The sequence below is a fragment of the Trematomus bernacchii genome, unplaced genomic scaffold (assembly GCF_902827165.1).
Source record: "Trematomus bernacchii unplaced genomic scaffold, fTreBer1.1, whole genome shotgun sequence".
NCBI classification, from domain to species: domain Eukaryota; kingdom Metazoa; phylum Chordata; class Actinopteri; order Perciformes; family Nototheniidae; genus Trematomus; species Trematomus bernacchii.
The window spans coordinates 30,643,832-30,663,098 of record NW_022987739.1 but is presented as its reverse complement, the minus strand read 5'-3'; the positions used below and the strand labels follow the sequence as shown (position 1 = coordinate 30,663,098).

Below are 19,267 nucleotides of genomic sequence, written 5' to 3'. Positions count from 1 at the left end.
CTTTTTCTATCTCACTGAACAAAGTCCCTGTGTGTGAACTGGTTCAGCTGGTAAGGCTGGTTATGAATCAGAGGGAGGAGCTGTAGACAGGGGAGGGAAGTTGAAAGTGAAAGTTTGAAGTCAAACTGCCAGATGCCATTTTACAGCTCGACACGAGGAGAACAACAGGGTGAGTGTTAACACCAGGATCTGCTTTTTAACACATTTATTATTTACTCTGTCAAACTGGATGTCAGAAAATAAGTTCTTGGTTAACAATCTGCGTCCTAGAGTCCAATGAGACTTCTGCAAGTGTTGTACACTTTTATTACTTCCTGTTTTCTGAGTTACATAACATGTGACAGCCCAGCGCAGTCAAAATGGAGAACGGCCTGTCTGAAGTCTGACTGATTTCGTGTGTGTGTGTGTGTGTGTGTGTGTGTGTGTGTGTGTGTGTGTGTGTGTGTGTGTGTGTGTGTGTGTGTGTGTGTGTGTGTGTGTGTGTGTGTGTGTGTGTGTGTGTGTGTGTGTGTGTGTGTGTGTGTGTGTGTGTGTGTGTGTGTGTGTGTGTGTGTGTGTGTGTGTCAGACTGGAGAAGATGAGTGATTTTAAAGATGAGGAAGAGGACAAATCTTCAGTCTCCAGCGGTCTGTCTCTGAAGAGTGAGCGGTCTATGGGTCATCCTCCAGTCTTCAGTAATGAACCTGGACCCTCAGACACAAAGTAAGAGTTTCTACTGTAAACTGACCTGAAGAGGATCCAGTTTGTTGGTATCTGATAATCTAAACTGTTTAATGAAACCCAGTAGAGTACATTAACAAAGTGGAATTGATCTCTTGCTTCTTGTCATCATCAGAGATAGTAAATAATCTACTAGTGAAATCATCCTCACACTCTACATGTTGGACTTTGTGTTCAATTAAGCAAATAAAATACAAATATGTAAAACGTTTCACACTCGAATGAATTTTAACAACAGAAACCCACAATCACGACTCAACAACTCTAAACATCTTTAATAAGGTGAACAGTCATAGATCAAAAGCTGCTCTTTAAATAAACTAATGATGTTTTAAACATGTGTTGTTTCCACAGACAGAGAGCAGAGTCTACGGTCTCCATGTGGTCTCTGAAGAGTGACCGGTCTATGGGGGAACCTCCATACTTCAGTAATGAACCTGGACCCTCAGACACAAAGTAAGAGTTTCTCCTGTAAACTGACCTGAAGAGGATCCAGTTTTTATGTAATCTAATATATTAAACTGTTCTTTAATGAAATCATGTGAGCAGTAAGCTAACATTATTATTATAGGTATTGTCCTCCTGTGCCTCGCTCATTTTTTACCGTTTTGATGGTCTGCAAACTAGCGGGGCGGGGCCTGCTGTGATCTGATCAAGAATGATTGTGATTGGTGGTTTGCTGTGCATGCAGAGCCTGCATGTCACTCACTCAAGTACCCCTGACATGAGAGCCGCGCAAGTTTTCCTTTTGTAGCAAGCAGCAAAATAATTGTAACATGTCGTGTTTGAGTTAATTTACCTACTTAATATCGCACGTGCGGTTATCGCCATGACACGATATATCGTTCAGCCCTAGTCCCTAAGCACTCCTCTCCCTCCTCCAGCTGCAGATTGTAACCAATTCTTGAAGTTTAGCTCGGATGACGGCACGTATCGAACTGTTCTGATAAACGACTCTGGAGCTCGTTGTCTACCTTGCTATGATTGTAAAGTCATGTTGTTTGTATTTTTACAACGTTATGTTCAGGAGTTATTGATCCACGAAATTCGAATCTGTCAATAACTCAGCTCAGAGTATGCTTTGCGACGTGCATGTCCCCTCGCTCTGAGTGTTCTCTTGAGGTGTCTTTCACTTATGTGAAACCCCTATTGCCAAGCACTGATGTTATATTTAAGGCCAAGCTCAAAGTAAAATCGATGAACCGCTCCATTGTTGTGGTTTCTGTGTTGCCGAACTGACCAGGAAGTACATTGAGCTAAATTAAAAGTTTTGCGAGATCTCGCAAAACTTTTTTTAAATTTTTTCATATCATTTTTTTCTTCTTCTCCATGTCCCCTAGGGGGCTCCGTAACAATCCGTGTATCTACCGTCCATTTGTTTTTCTTTATTAAACACGTAAACGGAAGAGCGTCTGAGAGGCGTTTTTGCTTTTTGCTTTTTACCTTACTAAATGGTCTAATGGTCATTGGAGCGAGGGGCGGGGCGAAACTCACGGAAGTGATTTCAAAACAAAAGCACTCGTTTGCTAAAATCACACTTTGAATCACTACAGTATCCTGCTGAAGGAACGGTGATTATTATAAACAAGGGGAATTTAGCGATCACAACGAAAACGGTCAAGACACATATTGAGCCCAGAAAATGGATGTTATTAAGGGCTGTAAATATAATAAGCCTATGTCTAAAATGGACACCATTGTTAGGAGATGTAAACTATAGCCTACAGCGATTCTGCACTGCGGTCAACTCACCCGCCTCTCTCAGCTGCTCTTCATTATTCCTGCTATATTTGACGAGTGAAATATTTTTAAGGAAACTGACACTCTTGGACTTGGTACTAGTTTGACTTCTACCAGAAATAAAATGAAGTACTTTTACTGTGTACTTTGTGAGTAATCCTCTGTCAAAGTTCCCTCCATAATGCATGTTTTTCTGCTATCTTTGATGAATGATACAAATATAATTTTACCATTAGTTCTTAATGAAATTGATACTGTTTGACTTTGTATTAGATAGCCTACTACTTACAATACATTGAAGTACTTTTACTGTGTATTCTTTGAGAAATACTCTGTCAAAGTCCCCTGCTGGACAGTGACGAGTGCTTTTGTTTTGAAATCACTTCCGTGAGTTTCGCCCCGCCCCTCGCTCCAATGACCATTAGACCATTTAGTAAGGTAAAAAGCAAAAAGCAAAAACGCCTCTCAGACGCTCTTCCGTTTACGTATTTAATAAAGAAAAACAATTGGACGGTAGATCCACGGATTGGAGACAGACCTGACAAAGCATTAACTCAGGCTTTTTACAAATCAGTATCATTCTGTTGTTATTCAGGCATCCTTTCCATATGTTTACTGCTATGAATTCACAGCAGATTCTATGCAAGTTGGGTTTATAGTGTACCAGGTTAATACAGCTGTGTGTGTAGATACAGGGAACGTGTGCTCCTCTGGGGGATGAATCCAGACAGGATGCTCTCTGGTTTTATGATCATGTGAATTGTAAGCTATCTACCTGATCACAAGGGTATATATTATATAGACCTTTTTTTAAATATCAAACTAGAATGTGCCCCCTTGTTGCACCTTTGGTGAGAATCAGCCCCTCTGAAGTAAAGTGCTATAAAGGATGTGTTCATCTCCACAGAGGGAAGAGGAAGAGTGGTGTTCCTGTGGAGGAGCATCTGTCCAGCTGTGCTCTGTGTCAGGACGTCCTGAAGGATCCAGTCTCTACCAGCTGTGGACACTGGTTCTGCAGACAGTGCATCACCTCATACTGGGAGCAGAGACCTCCATCAGGAGACCCCTCCTGTCCCCAGTGTGGAGAAAGATCCAGAACCAGAGCTGGCCTGCAGACAGCCAGTCAGACCAGCTCTGTACGAGGTAAGAGGCCGAACTCATGCAGCGTCTTATTCCTCTTCCTGGTTCATTTGTTTTGTTTATTAGGTATTCTGTTGAAGAACAAAGACATTAAAATGTTTATAAAACATTTAAACTCAGTTTGTTTGTATTAGTTTTATTGTTATATTCTCAAAAGCATTTTCCTATTCTCTCCTGTTTCCTTCTCTTCCAGCAGATAGTGGTCTGCAGGAGGTTTTAGATGAACATAGGCTCAGTCTGAGGAGGAGATGTGAACATGTGGCTGAAGGAACTGATGAAAGTGAAACCAGCCTCAACAGCATCTTCACTGAGCTCTACATCACACAAGGCCAGAGTGAAGAGGTTAATACCCAACATGAGGTGAGGCAGCTGGAGACAGCTTCCAAGAAAGAGACCCTCCATGACACTCCAATCAAGTGCCAGGACATCTTTAAAGCCTTACCTGACCAACAGACTCACATCAGAGCGGTCCTGACCAACGGAGTCGCTGGAGTTGGAAAAACCTTCTCAGTGCAGAAGTTCACTCTGGACTGGGCCGAGGGTTTGGAAAACCAAGATGTCAGTCTGGTGATCCCGCTCTCCTTCAGGGAGCTGAACCTGATCAAAGGTGAGCAGTACAGTCTTCTCAGGCTGCTCCATGTTTTCCATCCAACCTTACAGAAGGTCACAGCAGAGCAGCTGGCTGTCTGCAAAGTGCTGCTCATCTTTGACGGCCTGGATGAAAGCAGACTTTCTCTGGACTTCAGAAACCATGAGGTTGTGTCTGATTTCTCACAGCAGTCCTCAGTCAACGTGCTGCTGACAAACCTCATCAGGGGGAAGCTGCTTCCCTCGGCTCTCGTCTGGATAACTTCCAGACCTGCAGCGGCCAATCAGATCCCTCCTGAGTGTGTGGACAGGGTAACAGAAGTACGAGGCTTCACTGACGCCCAGAAGGAGGAGTACTTCAGGAGGAGATCGAGTGATGAAGACCTGTCCAGCAGAATCATCTCTCACATCAAGAGCTCCAGGAGCCTCCACATCATGTGTCTGATCCCAGTCTTCTGCTGGATCACTGCTGCAGTTCTGGACCACATGTTGACTACAGACCAGAGAGGAGAGCTGCCCCAGACCCTCACTGACATGTACTCACACTTCCTGCTGGTCCAGACCAAGAGGAAGAAGCAGAAGTATGAAGAGGGACATGAGACGAGTCCACAGCAGCTGACGGAGGCTGACAGGGAGCTTCTTCTGAAGCTGGGGAGGCTGGCGTTTGAACATCTGGAGAAAGGGAACATCATGTTCTACCAAGAAGACCTGGAGCGCTGTGGTCTTGGTGTCACCGAGGCCTTGGTGCACTCAGGAGTTTGTACAGAGATCTTCAAAAGAGAGAGAGTGATTTTCCAGAAAACAGTCTACTGCTTTGTTCATCTGAGCATTCAGGAGTTTCTGGCTGCAGTCTACTTGTTCCACTGTTACACCAACAGAGACACAGAGGTACTGAAGCACTTCCTGAAGAAAGACTGGCCCTATGAGAACAGTAAAAACAGTGATCAGGATTACCCATCCCTGGATGTCTTCCTAAAGAGAGCCATGGTGAAATCCCTCAGAAGTGAAAATGGCCACCTGGACCTGTTTGTCCGCTTTCTCCACGGCCTCTCTCTGGAGTACAACCAGAGACTGTTAGGAGGCCTGCTGGGTCGCACAGACAACCGTCCAGAAACCGTCCAGAGAGCCATCAGAGGCCAGCTGGGTCGCACAGACAACCGTCCAGAAATCATCCAGAGAGCCATCCGCAACCTGAAGAAGATGAACAGTGATGACATCTCTCCTGACAGGACCATCAACATCTTCCACTGTCTGACAGAGATGAAGGACCTCTCAGTACATCAGGAGATCACAGAGTTCCTGAAGTCAGAGAACAGATCAGAGAAGGAACTCTCTGTGATCCACTGCTCTGCTCTGGCCTACATGCTGCAGATGTCAGAGGAGGTTCTGGATGAGTTGGACCTGATGAAGTACAACACATCAGCTGAGGGACGACGGAGACTGATTCCAGCTGTGAGGAACTGCAGGAAGGCCAAGTAAGTCCAGATGTGATTAACTTTATAAACTAATGTGGATCAGAAGTTTAATTATTTAAATACACACTATAACATTTCTGCTGTTTAAATACTGAGAGAGCAAAATAAACCAACACTGTTCTTCTATTTATTTATAATAATAGTTAAACTGAAGCGTTTCTCTCTTCATATTGAGTGATGGAGGCGACATGTCAAACACATGAAGGACTTGAGAGGTTTCTCAGCATGTGATCACACCACACAGCAGGACTTACAGTTATCAGTTATTATTACTTTCTAGTAGTTTCTTTATCATTAAACACACACACGTTTTTATCACATTAGCCGCGTTCACACCAAGTACTTTGCCGTATTTAGTGCCGGCACTCAGAGCACCGGCACTTATGACCCCAGGGCATTTAGTACAGATCGCGTTCACACCGGAGTACTTTTCCCTGAGGGAAGATTACGCAAATGAGCCGCTGACGTCACTTCGTCTTCTTCTGCTTCGGGTTTACTGGCAGGCAGCAAACAACTTCACGGCGTATACTGCCACCCGGAGTCCCCGGCCGGAAGTCCCCGGAGTTGGGGACTGGCTTCAGTAGAAGCTGCTGGGACTCCCAGCAGCTTCTACTGAAGCCTTCCGAGTAAATCGCCAGAACGCCGACACCTCCTCATCTCCACCGCTCCCATGTTTTGTTTTGTGTTGCCATAAGTTAGTCTCTCTGCGTTTGTGCGCTGGGCGAATGCTAATGCTAATAATGCTAATGCCAGCAAATAAAATGGCGGCTCTACAAAACATTTCAGAGTTGTACGGGGCGTGGTTTGCAATTCGCCCGCCAATCAGAACTGGGGCACTTTTTTCCCCCAGGAAAGTACGATCTCTCAGCAGGCACTAAACATGGGGGTAAAAGTTCCCGAGATTAAGTGCTCTTTTTGGTGTGAACGCGACATAAGGGGTACTAACGGAACTAAACGCGAAAAGTACGGTGAAAAGTACTCCGGTGTGAACGCGGCTAATGTGTTAGAGTTTAAAATCAGATCTATATCATATCCCACCAATACCAGAGTTATGTCTTAATGCTCATATAGTGAGAACATCTGATGGTATTCAGTTTAAAATATTGAAACTTTATTGGTTTGTTAACTGTGTTTGTGTGCACAATACATTTCCAGATGCTCAGAGAAGCCAAAACATCCATCATTCACATCTAAATATTAATTAACATTTAAAGGGGACCTATCATGCAAAATGCACTTTTGTACGTCTTTTCTACATGAATATGTGTCCCCGGTGTTCCAGGGAACTCACCAAGTGTCAGAAAACACAACCCTCTCTATTTTCCTCCATACCCAAATCTCTAAAAAAGGGGCTGCAACGGATCTGATAAAAACTGATCTAGATTTGAACACTGTCCTGACATCAGGACGGTGGCGCTACGGCTATTGGGCCAACTCCACCAATCAGGAGGAGACAACCACGGCCATTGCCGTTCGAAAGCGCTGGAGACGCTGTAGTACATATGCCAGGCCTGTAAGTGGCGCTGTAGTCTGCCACAAAAGCAGCGAAGAAGACTTGGTTACCATGGTTACCCTTCTGTTTATTCTCCGCTGTGGCTTTCTTTCTCCCTCCCCGAGGCAAGCGTTTGCTCCCGCTGCAATGCAATCCCTCCCCGTCGAGGCAAGCACTGTAATTCTCTCCGGTTAGTCCACCAGCAGATGACAAACACCCACCTCTCCGCCTCTTCCAAGGAACGAGGGGACCGTGCGGCAGAGTTTCAGTTTCAGTTTCTTTCGCCGGTCAAGATGTCCGTTAAAGTTTAAATCTTGTGCCGGTGTGCCGGTCAAAGGTCTTCTTTGTTATTCATTTGTTTTAAAGCTCAATAAATAACGACTCTATATAATAAAACACGGAGATCTCTTTTTCTCCCCCTCTTCTGACAGCCCAGCAGCTGATCAGAGCACGTCTCCCCTCTCCTGCAGGGGGGCGTGGTCAGCTGCAGCTCACAAAATCAGACCCGTAGACAGCAAACAGCAAATTGAGCGAAATGAGGCATGGCTAAAATGCATGATCTGTTTGGTATTTTGAAAACAGAAACGTATAAATATACCTTATATAGGTATGGCCCTACAATATATCATTTAAATATAGCATGATAGGTTTCCTTTAAAGCTCCCATGTCATGCTTTTCCGGTTATTACCCGTCCCCTTGTGTGTTATGAAGGTTTTTATGCATGTAAACGGTGTGCAGAGTCAAAACCCTCAAAGTACACCCTGTAACACAGAAAATACCTCCCCAAAACGCCTCGTTGGAGATACGTCACTGCCCATTTGAGTCTTCCATTTAGTTCCGGGTACCGCCTGATGTCATGCGGTACCCGGAACGAAATGGACCAATCCCGAAGAGCTATGGCCACACCAGCAGCGGCGTGTTCCTCCTCCAGAGGTTCGAAGAACCGGCATTTCACAGACGAAAGCTTCCAAAACATTGCCCAGTTTGAGGCCGGATATGCACAGCTTGTTTGGACCGTTTGGAGCAGGGGAAGATCTGGGTATACAACCTGTAAGTTTGCATTGTTATTTGTGTATTTATCAAACAAGACTGTTTAAATGTGTAAACTGTGTTGGACTGCTAAGCCATTGACACAGTGCTAACTGTGCTAACTAAGTTGCTAGAGTTTCCATATATCAACTCTAATATCAGCAGATGGCCTTGCATACATGTATCTCATAGCAGGAGAATGTCTGCATTCACACACAAAATACCTATTGACAGTATACTCCGGGTGATTTGCCGGTCAGTCGCGAAACGTAATTACATTATAGCTGGCGTAGCGATCTAACACACGGAGCTAGAGCTAGTTTTGGTCAGAAAAACATTTTTGTGATGCTACGTTGCTAGCGTTTAAATATATCAACTACAATGTCAGCAGATGGCCTTACATGTTTGTCATGGCAGGAGAATGTCTGCAGTCACACACACGGAATACTCATACAGTATACTGTACTGTGATTTACCGTACATTGTGACCGTACATATACTGCATGTAGCTAACGAGGCTAGCTGTATGCTAGCGCAAAACAATGTATTCATGCAAGTTACATTGTATGACCGAACGTAGCAGAATACCCGTATACGATTGCAATTATAAACACGTTATTGCTAGCCTAATATGAACCACTAGCTTTTGTTCATAGTAGTTTTATTACACTGCATTATAGTTGCCTTTCCTCCAAGCTAACGTTCATATCGTGTTAGCTACCAAGGTAAACAAAGCTAGGTTAGCATATTAGCAGGCAAGCTGTTCATTACACAACTACTACTAACGAATCTAAAACAACTAAGTTTCTCTAATATTTTGTGATTTGCATTTGATTTCGTCCAGCCAGATCCTGGCGGACAATCCATGACGGGGAAGGGATTCTACTACTACTGAGGGTGCTAAAAGGCACCGCACCGACTGTGCGCAGGCAAGATGCGAGGAGGAGGAATGGATGATATACCGTGTATATGTATATTTATGTTCATTTTGTACATTTCTAAAAATAAAGTTTAATGGAAATACTTAGTAGGCCTATCCTTTCTTCCCTGAATTCATATATAGCAAACCATGATTTGATTTCTCATCAAACAGTAGTAGTTTATAACGGGTAAAAATAACTTACTCTTTGTTATGAGAGTAGCTCGTAGGCCACAACGGAAAGACAAGGAGACATACACGAGTTTACAAAACCACGGCACATTTATTGTGGTAAATGCAGAGATAGGTGGTTGAGAGGATCGCAGAGTTAGTCTTCCTGCAGCCGCTTTGGAGAGAGACTGTGTCCGGAGGTGTCCGTGATCGTGCTGATTAGCCTCTTCAGCTCCACCCCATCGTAAGACAAAGGCCCTGGGGCCGTCACACTCTTCTATAACAACAGTTAAAAATATATATGTATATAAAATATACCGCTGTACCGACGCCATGATAAGACTGATGTTACGCTGAGAGCAGCCGGGAAAAGCACTGACATGGGCGCAGCCTCTCTGGTGGTTGACTAATCAGAACGAGTGGCCGAGCTGACCAATCGGAGCACACTAGGCTCACAGGGAGGGGGGGGCAAGAGCTCCAACGAGTCGTTTAGTGGAGAAAGTGAATACTGCTGAATACACATGCTTGACAGAGATGCTGTATGCGAAACCAATGTGAGTTTGGAAAATTGCACAGTATAAATCTATTTTAGTATACCTCAACAATGTAATTATGATCAGTGGAAATGGCCATGACATGGGCCCTTTAAATATGTATATCTGTAATATTGTCAAGTGATTTATTTAATTTCTGTTTCTTTGGTAACAGTCAGTGACAGCAGGAGCACAGACATGTGATCAGATCACACTGACAACTCATTACACTCTATTATCATATATTATTATATATAAAATGGACTAACAGCAAATCTCAATCAGAACATATGTCAAATATTTGTTTCATCAAATGCTTGAGGTCATTATGTTTCCTCTTTTTTTAACACATGTTGTAATATATGTTTTATTATAGACTTACTGACTGTGGACTCTCAGAGACTCACTGTGAAGTCGTGGCCTCAGCTCTGAAGTCTGACCCCTCCCATCTGAGAGATCTGGACCTGAGTTACAACGAGCTGAAGGATTCAGGAGTGGAGCTGCTGAGTTCTGGACTAAAGAGTCCAAACTGCAGACTGGAGGCTCTCAGGTCAGTTCACTGACTGAACTTCATCTGTTTGTATTTATCATTTTCTGAATTTGAAAAAAATACATTACAATTATTTTTCCATTTTTGCTAATGACTGAATATTGATCAGAATAACAAAGAGAAGGTGAATGTGTGAGGGAGAGAGTTTGAGCTTCCACAGACTCACTCTGTGCTCCATGAGTCTGTGGAGATGCTGTCAGTACTGATGAGCTGTGAGAAGAAGAAGAATTGGGAGGGATGAAACCCTCTTTAATGGTCACACATGCAGAGCACACAGCACACACAGTGAAATTTGGCCTCTGCATTTAACCCATCCTAGTACCAGGAGTCTAGTACTAGGAGCAGTGGGCAGCTATTGTACAGCGCCCGGGGAGCAATGGGAGTGAGGGGGGAAGGGGGGTGTCCGGTGCCTTGCTCAAGGGCACCACGGCAGGGCAGGAGGTGAACTGGGACCTCTCCAAGTAGAAGTCCACACTCCATATTTAGGTCTGGTCGGGGACTTGAACCAGCGACCCTACGGCTCCCAGTCCAAGCCCCTACTGACTGAGCCACTGCCGGACCGGAGATGTGAGATGTGAGGGAGATGAAGGAGTTGTTAAACATCTGATCAAAGTTAAAGTTCTAGATTATCAATGGATTGTTTCTACATCATCTCTGAGATTAAAGGTCTGCTATCATGCAAAAGTCACTTTCTGATGTCTGTTCTACATCACCATGTGTCCCCGGTGTCAGGAGACTCACAAAGTGTCAGGAAACAAACCCCTCTCTCTTTTCCTCCGTACCCACATCTCTAAAAACGGGGGAACAACGGAGCTGATCCAGATTTGCTGCGTCATGACGGCATTACTAAAATGTGGGCGGGCTTTACACCAACGGGCCAATCAGAAACGTTGCTGTCAGAAACAATGAGACGTGTTCTGGAAGTAATATGGTCTGTGTTTACATTAGCATGGCTAACACTCAGAGCTAACCTGTACTGGAAAGAGCATGTGTGAAGAAGCAGGAAATAAAAAGGAACTCACCTTGTGGTAAACCTGAGAGAGAGAAAGAGTTTGAGCTCCATACTGTTTCAGAGAGAATCCTTGATGTGGTTTGGAACATGATATGGAGTTTAATCACAGCAGCATTTAGCTGAGTTTCTGCTGGTAGAATTCTGATCAGGCATTAGCTCCACCTCCTTTTTTTTTTGTTCAAGCTAAGGACCCGAACCTGCTCTTCTCTAACAGCTGGAACAGAGGGATATGAGGGATTTCTAAAATGCATGATCTGTTTGGTATTTTGAGCAAAACACATCATAGACATGTTTTTATATATTTGTATATATCTGAGACCCATAATATATGCCTTGAAATAGCATGATAGGAGACCTTTAAAACCCTGTTTAACTCTGAACAGATTATTAAACCTGGAGTTATTTCAAACAGGAACATTGTTTTCTAAAGTTACATCATGTTTTCTTTATTCAGTCTAAGGCGCTGCAGTTTGTCAGAGATCAGCTGTTCTGCTCTGATCTCAGCTCTGAAGTCCAACATCCATCTGAGAGATCTGGACCTGAGTTACAACGCTCTGCGGGCTTCAGGAGTGAAGCTGCTGAGAGATCTTCTGGAGAGTCCAGACTGCAGACTAGAGACTCTCAGGTCAGTTCACTGACTCTCTGTTACTGCTGGAGATCTCATGTTTCATTAGTTATTCAACCTGATTCTTCACATAATTAACTTACATCCATAACGTTATAAATGTTCTTTTATTCATACTTTCATTTGTAGGTACTAAAGTAAGAACTGCAGAGATACATGTTGACTGATTCTTAAAGGAACTGAAATAGATGTTAGTTGTAAAAAGTAAATCTATGTTTTTAATATTTAGTAAACGATGACGTCTGAATAAAGTTAATCTGAAGTAATATTAGTTTTACAGGATAAAGTTGACTTTCTGAAGAAGACATATGTTTTTGTTCCCATTCATTTCAATGTTGAGTAACACATCTGATTATAAACAGATTTGTATCCTCATCATGTTTTCTTTATTCAGACTGAGGAGCTGCAGTTTGTCAGAGATCAGCTGTTCTGCTCTGGCCTCAGCTCTGAAGTCCAACATCCATCTGAGAGATCTGAACCTGTGTAGCAACGGTCTGCAGGATTCAGATGGGAAGCTGCTGAGAGATCTTTTGGAGAGTCCAGACTGCAGACTGGAGACTCTCAGGTCAGTAAGGGGTCTCTGCTGGTTCAGCAGTATTGTATGAACCACAGGGAGGTGTTTCTCTCACTGGGGAAACAGATCAGTGATGTTACCCACTGACTGCAGGCTCTTTCATTCTTCCATCAACTATAGAAGGCCAGCTGGAAATGCAAAGCCACACTTTAGTAATCAACTCTCTAACAGACATATGGGGTTTTACAGAAGAGTGGGAAAGGTAGTCTGTTCTTATGGGATGTTTTTAGTTTCTAGCCCAGGGGTGTCCAAACTGCGGCCCGGGGGCCAAATGCGGCCCTCGGAATCAGCCCTCAGCAAATTCTGAAAGTATAATGAAATATGGCCCACAGATGAAACTTCTGCTTGTATTGTATTGTACTTCTTAAATATATATATGTACACATATATTACCCAGTAGTATTCATGTGTTAATAAGAGCCCACCTTTAAAATAAATTCAGTCAATTAAAGCTGAAAACATTTCCTAACAAATCTAACTTGATAAGAAAAAAGCCCAATAACTTATTGTTATAACAAGCGTGAAATAAACCCTTCATATTTCCTGTAATTATAATCAATCTGAAGCTCCTGCTTTAAGGAATGAGCTGCTGACAGAATAAAGTAAACCCTCTGGAGAGCTGAGAGCTGTTTTGTTTCTTAAAGCATCTTCAAGTAACAAGCATCCTTTACCTTCATTTGATTGAGTTTCCTGACTTATAACTGAACTTATGAGGCAGTAAACCTCTAGAGAGCGGCCCAGACCTTTATATATTTTTCTGTATGCGGCCCTCGGTGAAAAAAGTTTGGACCCCCCTGTTCTAGACCAATGAGTGGTTACTTCCTGTCTGACTCAAAGAACTAACACTTATTTTAAACTGGATCTTAAACTGTTGAATTGTGTTCATCCCTACAGGATCAGAGTAGGAGAGCCGATCAGAGCCACGATCCAGAAGACCTGTGAGTACTGAAACCATATCCTCCATTCATCAAGATAGTAAACTCTTTAATGGAGCGTGACCTCAGAGGAAAACAACACTCTTCTTTCTGTCTCTTCATCATTTTAGCTGTTTCTCTTAGTTTTATTATCATCATTATTCTCTCTCTCTCCTTCTCCTCTCAGGTGACAGGAAGTGAAGACACACAGAAAGGTGAGAGGTCGTACCGTGTGAAGTTTATTTATTGAGGTTTCAACACGTTTTTCTGGTGTTCCAGACAAATCTGCAAGCTCAGGTTTTATGTGTTCCCAGTTTATTCATCACGGGGCGAGTTTGAGACGTGAAGAGGAGCGTGGAGGCATTTTGGAAAATAAAGAAGAAGGCTGCAGCTGATGAGAGACTTCCTGTTAGCTCTCCTCAATATCAAATGAACAAAAACAATCAATTGTACTTAAAGCTTATCTTAAGAAGAAAGATGTGTTGCACATACACCTGCTGCTACCTACCACCACCTCCCACCCATCCCGGCACCAAAGAGGAGACTCCATCGACCCCAGATACCCCAACTCACTCTTCTTCAGGTTAGCTTGGAGCCCCGCCTTTACCTGCCCCAACATCTCACTTTGAACGATGTAGTCATCCGGATATCTGCATACTGAGAGTGGGACGCAGGACCCGGTCCATGAGCTGCTGGAAGGGGGTCCACTGGACTGGAGGGGCTCTTGGATCTGGTGATGCCTTGCTCTTCCTGAAAGGGGAGGACACCTATCTGCCATAGTTTCTCCACCTGACGACTGAGTTCGGCATCGGGGGTTCAGTTGGGGTGAAGAGACTCTGGGGGGCATCCGATGGCTCCTGAATAGGGGGGGTCCTTGCAGTGTCCAACCTAATGATAATAATAAGAATAAGAATAATGCATGTTATTTGTAAAGCACCTTTCATTGCTAAAAGTAATCTCAAAGTGCTACAAGGGGCATAATATACTTTATTTTTTTTAAAGAAACACAAGTTTAATAAAAGGCTTTAAAAAAAGAAAGGTTTTTAGGCCCTTCTTAAAGGAGTCAGTGGTCTGTGGAGTCCTCAGTTTGTCTGGGAGGGAATTCCACAGGTGAACAGAAAGCCCCCCCATGGTGCGGAGTTTGGTCCTGGGGGGGGAAGCAGATGGTTGGTTGTAGAATGGAGGTAGCGTGTGGAGGTTTGTGAGGAGAGTAGTTCCTTGAGGTATGAAGGAGCGTTCCCGTGGATGCTCTGATGGGTGAGGAGTGAGATCTTGTATTTGAACCTAGCTGGAGGGCTATTGGTGCCCCCTGTGGACCCAAAGAGACTCTTTTGGTTGGGGTAATGAGGTGAAAGTTATCTGCACCTATTAGTAGGAGAGGCTGCACTTTGGAAATGAGGGAAGGGGAAGGCCTTGTAGGCGGAGATAGTGTTTCTTGAGATCATCCACAGGATAACTCTAGTCCACAAGTGAAAGTCTGTCAGAGGTGAATGTGTCTTTGAGGAGGAATGTTTTTTCTTGGGATTGAAAGAGGGTGATATCTCAAAGGTCACTGAGGCTCCATTTCAGAATAATATATATGATATGTTTTATAATGATTGATCATTAAAGTGTTCTCAAAGCTGGTAAAGGTGCAGCTAGTTTGAATGACTTTGTATACTGCAGGGTAGTGTTGAGATCTCCATATTAGGTTGAATACTTAAAACGAAAGTTAATTATAATCAAATATAATCAATTATATTCTTGTATAACCCAAAATGAAAATGCTTCATATTTTATGGTTTTCTATATTTACAGTATAAACAAAACACAAGTGGTTTGTTAAATTGAGTGTGTAAGGCCTATAATGGTTTATGGGTGTCACTGATAAGAGAGGAGAGACAGTTTCTTCCCTCTTCCCTCACAGCAGTACACAGGGAGGGGGGCTCCTGACTTAAGGAGAAATACACTGAGGCCCCAAAAAGGTGGTTATGTCATAGCCGAGAATAATATTTTGCAGTCCTGCAGAGTAGGGGTCATGACCTTTTTACACAAACATGGGAAGGTGTGTCTTATGCCATAGCCATAGAATATGTCTGGACAAGTCCAGTCCTGTACATCAGAGGCCATGCCCAGTTTCCACAAATATGGGTATGGAGGAGGTGTCTTCAGGTTTTTCTGTCCTGTTTTTGTTTTTGGGTTTTCGCCTCGGTAAGGTTCTCTCCAACTTTGTAACTATTGCTTAAATCTCTGTGTATTGAATGCTGAGTGAATGGTTGGATGCAAGTTTAAAACTAGAATTCGAACTGATCATTCTGAGGAACTGACCTCTGAATGTGTCAGGCCATAGGGTGTGAATGTTAACCCCTGCGATCTGTGAGGAAATTCCTTTGGATTTTGTCGGAAGACTTTAATGTCTAAACTATGAATTAAGGTTTTAGATTAGAAAATGACCCCAGCATGGTATGTTTAGTATGATTGTAATGTTGTAACGAGAGAAGGTAAAAACCCTGTATACGTGTGGACCATTTTTCTTCAAATAAACTGATCCCACCTTTTGGACTGGGACAACTTAAAATACATCTGTGCTCTCCTCTCCTGCTTAAAGGTAAGATTGCACACTGCCACACTCACACTTAGGTAGGGCCACACCTCATTACTGATATCAAAATCCTTCTGGATCGCTTAAACAGATTGAGCGGGTCGTCTGAATTGAAACAGCAGTTAATTGAACCTGGTTCTCCAGGAGTTAATAGAGGTGAGATCTTGCTGACGTTGGTGGATCTGAGCCAAGCAGTAAACGTACATAGACTCAATAACTTCTGTTAGGTCAATTAGTAGGTCTGAGTAATTTGCCGGAATAAATTATCAGCCCTCCCGACTCCAACAGTGGCTTGTGAATTTACTCCAGGTGGAACTAAAGTCTGTTTTAACACTTGATTATATTTCACATCATTCATCCACATCTGTAAAGTAACTAAAGGGATTAAATACATGTAGTCAAAGTACACCATGTACCTCTGAACTGTAGTGGAGTAGAAGTAGTACACAGTTGCATAAAAAGAAAACTAAGCTTCCTCTCCAAGCTCAATGGCCTTGGAAGAGCTGCTAAGGAAAAGGAAAGCCACCTGGAGACTTTCGAGAGACAGCTAACGGACAAACTCAAGGAACTGAAAGGCACTCCCTAATAGCCCGTATGCTGTTTAGCCTTACCTTGAATGATTCAGTGCAGTGTTCTGTGCAGGTTTTCTGTTTGCTTTTTCAACTCAAGGAGCTCAAAGACTGATTGAAAGTTGATTTGATTTGCATAATTTCTGATTGCTGATTCAATGTGAAGGAAAATTCACATTTGAGTTGATACAGTATATGTGAGAAGCGGACTATTAGGTTTGAATGAGACCTTTGAGCGTTTTGCACCTAAATAAATAATTTAAATTAACCTTGTTTTGACTTTGCCTCTTTTGTTGATATGTGTGGTTTATACTACAATGTGCACCAATATGTGTAAAAAAGGTTTGCAGACATCAAGTATGATATGAATACACATTTTATTATTGATTGGTCATGGTGATTTTATGATTTTCTTATGGCTGCTTATCCTCCAGGACTTTTTGAAGGCTGCAAACAGAAGGAGAATGTTTTCTGTTAGTTTAGTGGTTCTGTCCTGGAGAGATGATCCTTTTACCAAATACAGTTACTCAAGTACATCTTCGATCTGTGCAAATTAGTTATGAGTCTTCAAACAAATCGCACTCAATTTAAGGCGGGGCCTCTCATATGACGCACACCTGCACACTTGCTCGCCTGTTCCACTCTTCGTTTTCCGAATGCCAGGAAGGATTCTTGCCTAGCTTCTGAAGGACCTGACTCGGAAGACTTGTCCTACGAAGGAAGCGTCCTCGACATTGAGGAACCCCCCCCCCCGTGTCTCAATTCAGGGACTGCATCCTTCGGAGGACGCAGCCTACGCGGTCCACGAAGGATGCAGACCGAGCGGCCTACGAAATGAGACGGTCCAGCCTGCGGAGCACTGCCTGTTTACGTCACATGATACGCGCTGTTCTGTTGCGCTGCTCCAGCAGCCTGATAGCATATGAGCTAACAAGCTAACTCAGCTGAACATGATCCAGAAACTTTACGACGATGAAATAAAGAGGACCATGGCCAGGTGAAGCTGTTCCTTTAGCCCCCAGTAATGTTACAGAAGTAAGTTAACAAGTACATTATATAGCTGATGTGATTTAATCATATTATTTCATATTTAACATAAGTCTTAATTTGTCTGTACTAATAAAACGATATGTTTTTTAAATGAACAACAGCATGTTGTTTAGATTGATTCTAAACAATATTAGTTTTCTAATCTTATTAGCTGTGATTATAATAGTTTATATTCTCCTTCTTCCCCTAAACCAGCCCAGATGATGTCCTACTGACCCCAGGTCAGCCCCTCCATGCCCAGCAGCACGGTGACCCCCCCGCTCTGCTGAAATACACAATTAAACATTTTCTATAGCCTATTTTTTGTATTAATATAATTAAACAGAACTTAAGACAGTTTAATGACCTAGAGATATCCTATTATTCCACTGCTTATGTACACATGTTGTAAATAATGGTTAAAACCTCAGTAAATGAAATAAACAATGTGTTTAACAATTACTATTAAACAATGTGTTTAACAATTACTATTTTAATTCAATTTTGTATTTTCATCTAATCACAAAGTAGAGGTAAGAATATATCCATCCTCTCTCTGCAGCTTCATGTCTTCTATTATGAGAACTTTCATCATTAAGACAGAGGAAATCAATCGTGCCATTTAACATCAACAGCAGTAAGCTATAATCATTAAATATCTATTAAAAGACAGGACACAGAAAAAATCAAATTCTGAAACTAAGACACAGAAAAGTGCAAGATAAAATATAGATAAATATAAACAAACACAATTTAGATTAAGTAATATAATCTTAATTGTAGATTAAATCTAGACAGTATTGCAAATAAATTAAATGTTAACAGCAATGTAATAAGTATATACAGTATATGCAAAATTAGATGTTATATATGGCACACAGATTAAATAATTTAATTTGAAGTAAAAGTATGTAAGGCTGAAGTGGCAGCAGTGTTGAGCTCTACAGCTCTGCACTCATACGTCTGGAGGACGGCAGTAAGCAGAGGATTGGGTGGATGATGTTTGGTGATGTTTTGAGGTAACGTGGGATCATGGGAGTTGTAGTCTTCACCTGCAATGCAGTCAGCTTTTCCCAGTTAAGATTCTTTTCATTTTAATTGATTAGAGCTATTTATCGGGAGCCACATTTATTTTCCACTGAGGTCACTAATGGACCAGGTGAATGACCCGATAAAATGTATGTACTATGTAGTCTCTCTACTTTAAAAAGTTCTCTCCTGCTGATGTTCAGGTGTATATCAGTATGTAGTGTCTCTACTTTAAAGAGTCATCTCCTGCTGATGTTCAGGTGTATATCAGTATGTGTCTCTACTTTAAAGAGTCCTCTCCTGCTGATGTTCAGGTGTATATCAGTATGTAGTGTCTCTGCTTTAAAGAGTCCTCTCCTGGTGATGTTCAGGTGTATATCAGTATGTAGTGTCTCTACTTTAAAGAGTCCTCTCCTGCTGATGTTCAGGTGTATATCAGTATGTAGTGTCTCTACTTTAAAGAGTCCTCTCCTGCTGATGTTCAGGTGTATATCAGTATGTAGTGTCTCTACTTTAAAGAGTCCTCTCCTGCTGATGTTCAGGTGTATATCAGTATGTAGTGTCTCTACTTTAAAG

General features: G+C 42.6%; 1 protein-coding gene and 1 long non-coding RNA gene across 2 annotated transcripts; both read left to right on the top strand.

Moving 5' to 3' along the window:
• Nucleotides 1–570: 570 nt before the first annotated feature.
• LOC117495536 (protein NLRC3-like) lies at nucleotides 571–11,943 on the top strand. The gene is made up of 7 exons (XM_034146811.1): nucleotides 571–702; nucleotides 1,081–1,176; nucleotides 3,156–3,160; nucleotides 3,370–3,603; nucleotides 3,794–5,663; nucleotides 10,185–10,350; nucleotides 11,938–11,943. The coding sequence occupies exons 1-7, from the start codon at nucleotides 578–580 to the stop codon at nucleotides 11,941–11,943; spliced, it is 2,502 nt and encodes an 833-aa protein (XP_034002702.1). The 5' UTR covers nucleotides 571–577.
• A 125-nt stretch (nucleotides 11,944–12,068) lies between these two features.
• Nucleotides 12,069–15,116, top strand: LOC117495908. Its single transcript, XR_004557224.1, has 4 exons — nucleotides 12,069–12,560; nucleotides 13,464–13,507; nucleotides 13,671–13,698; nucleotides 13,798–15,116. It is a non-coding gene; the product is annotated as an uncharacterized LOC117495908 (long non-coding RNA).
• Nucleotides 15,117–19,267: the final 4,151 nt, after the last annotated feature.

Bases quoted from the DNA above. Each gene is read 5' to 3' on its own strand.
- LOC117495536 (XM_034146811.1), top strand. From the start codon at position 578: ATGAGTGATTTTAAAGATGAGGAAGAGGACAAATCTTCAGTCTCCAGC. The intron at 703-1,080 runs GTAAGAGTTTCT...CCACAGACAGAG, and splicing joins CCTGGACCCTCAGACACAAA to AGCAGAGTCTACGGTCTCCA. The intron at 3,604-3,793 runs GTAAGAGGCCGA...CTTCTCTTCCAG, and splicing joins TCAGACCAGCTCTGTACGAG to CAGATAGTGGTCTGCAGGAG.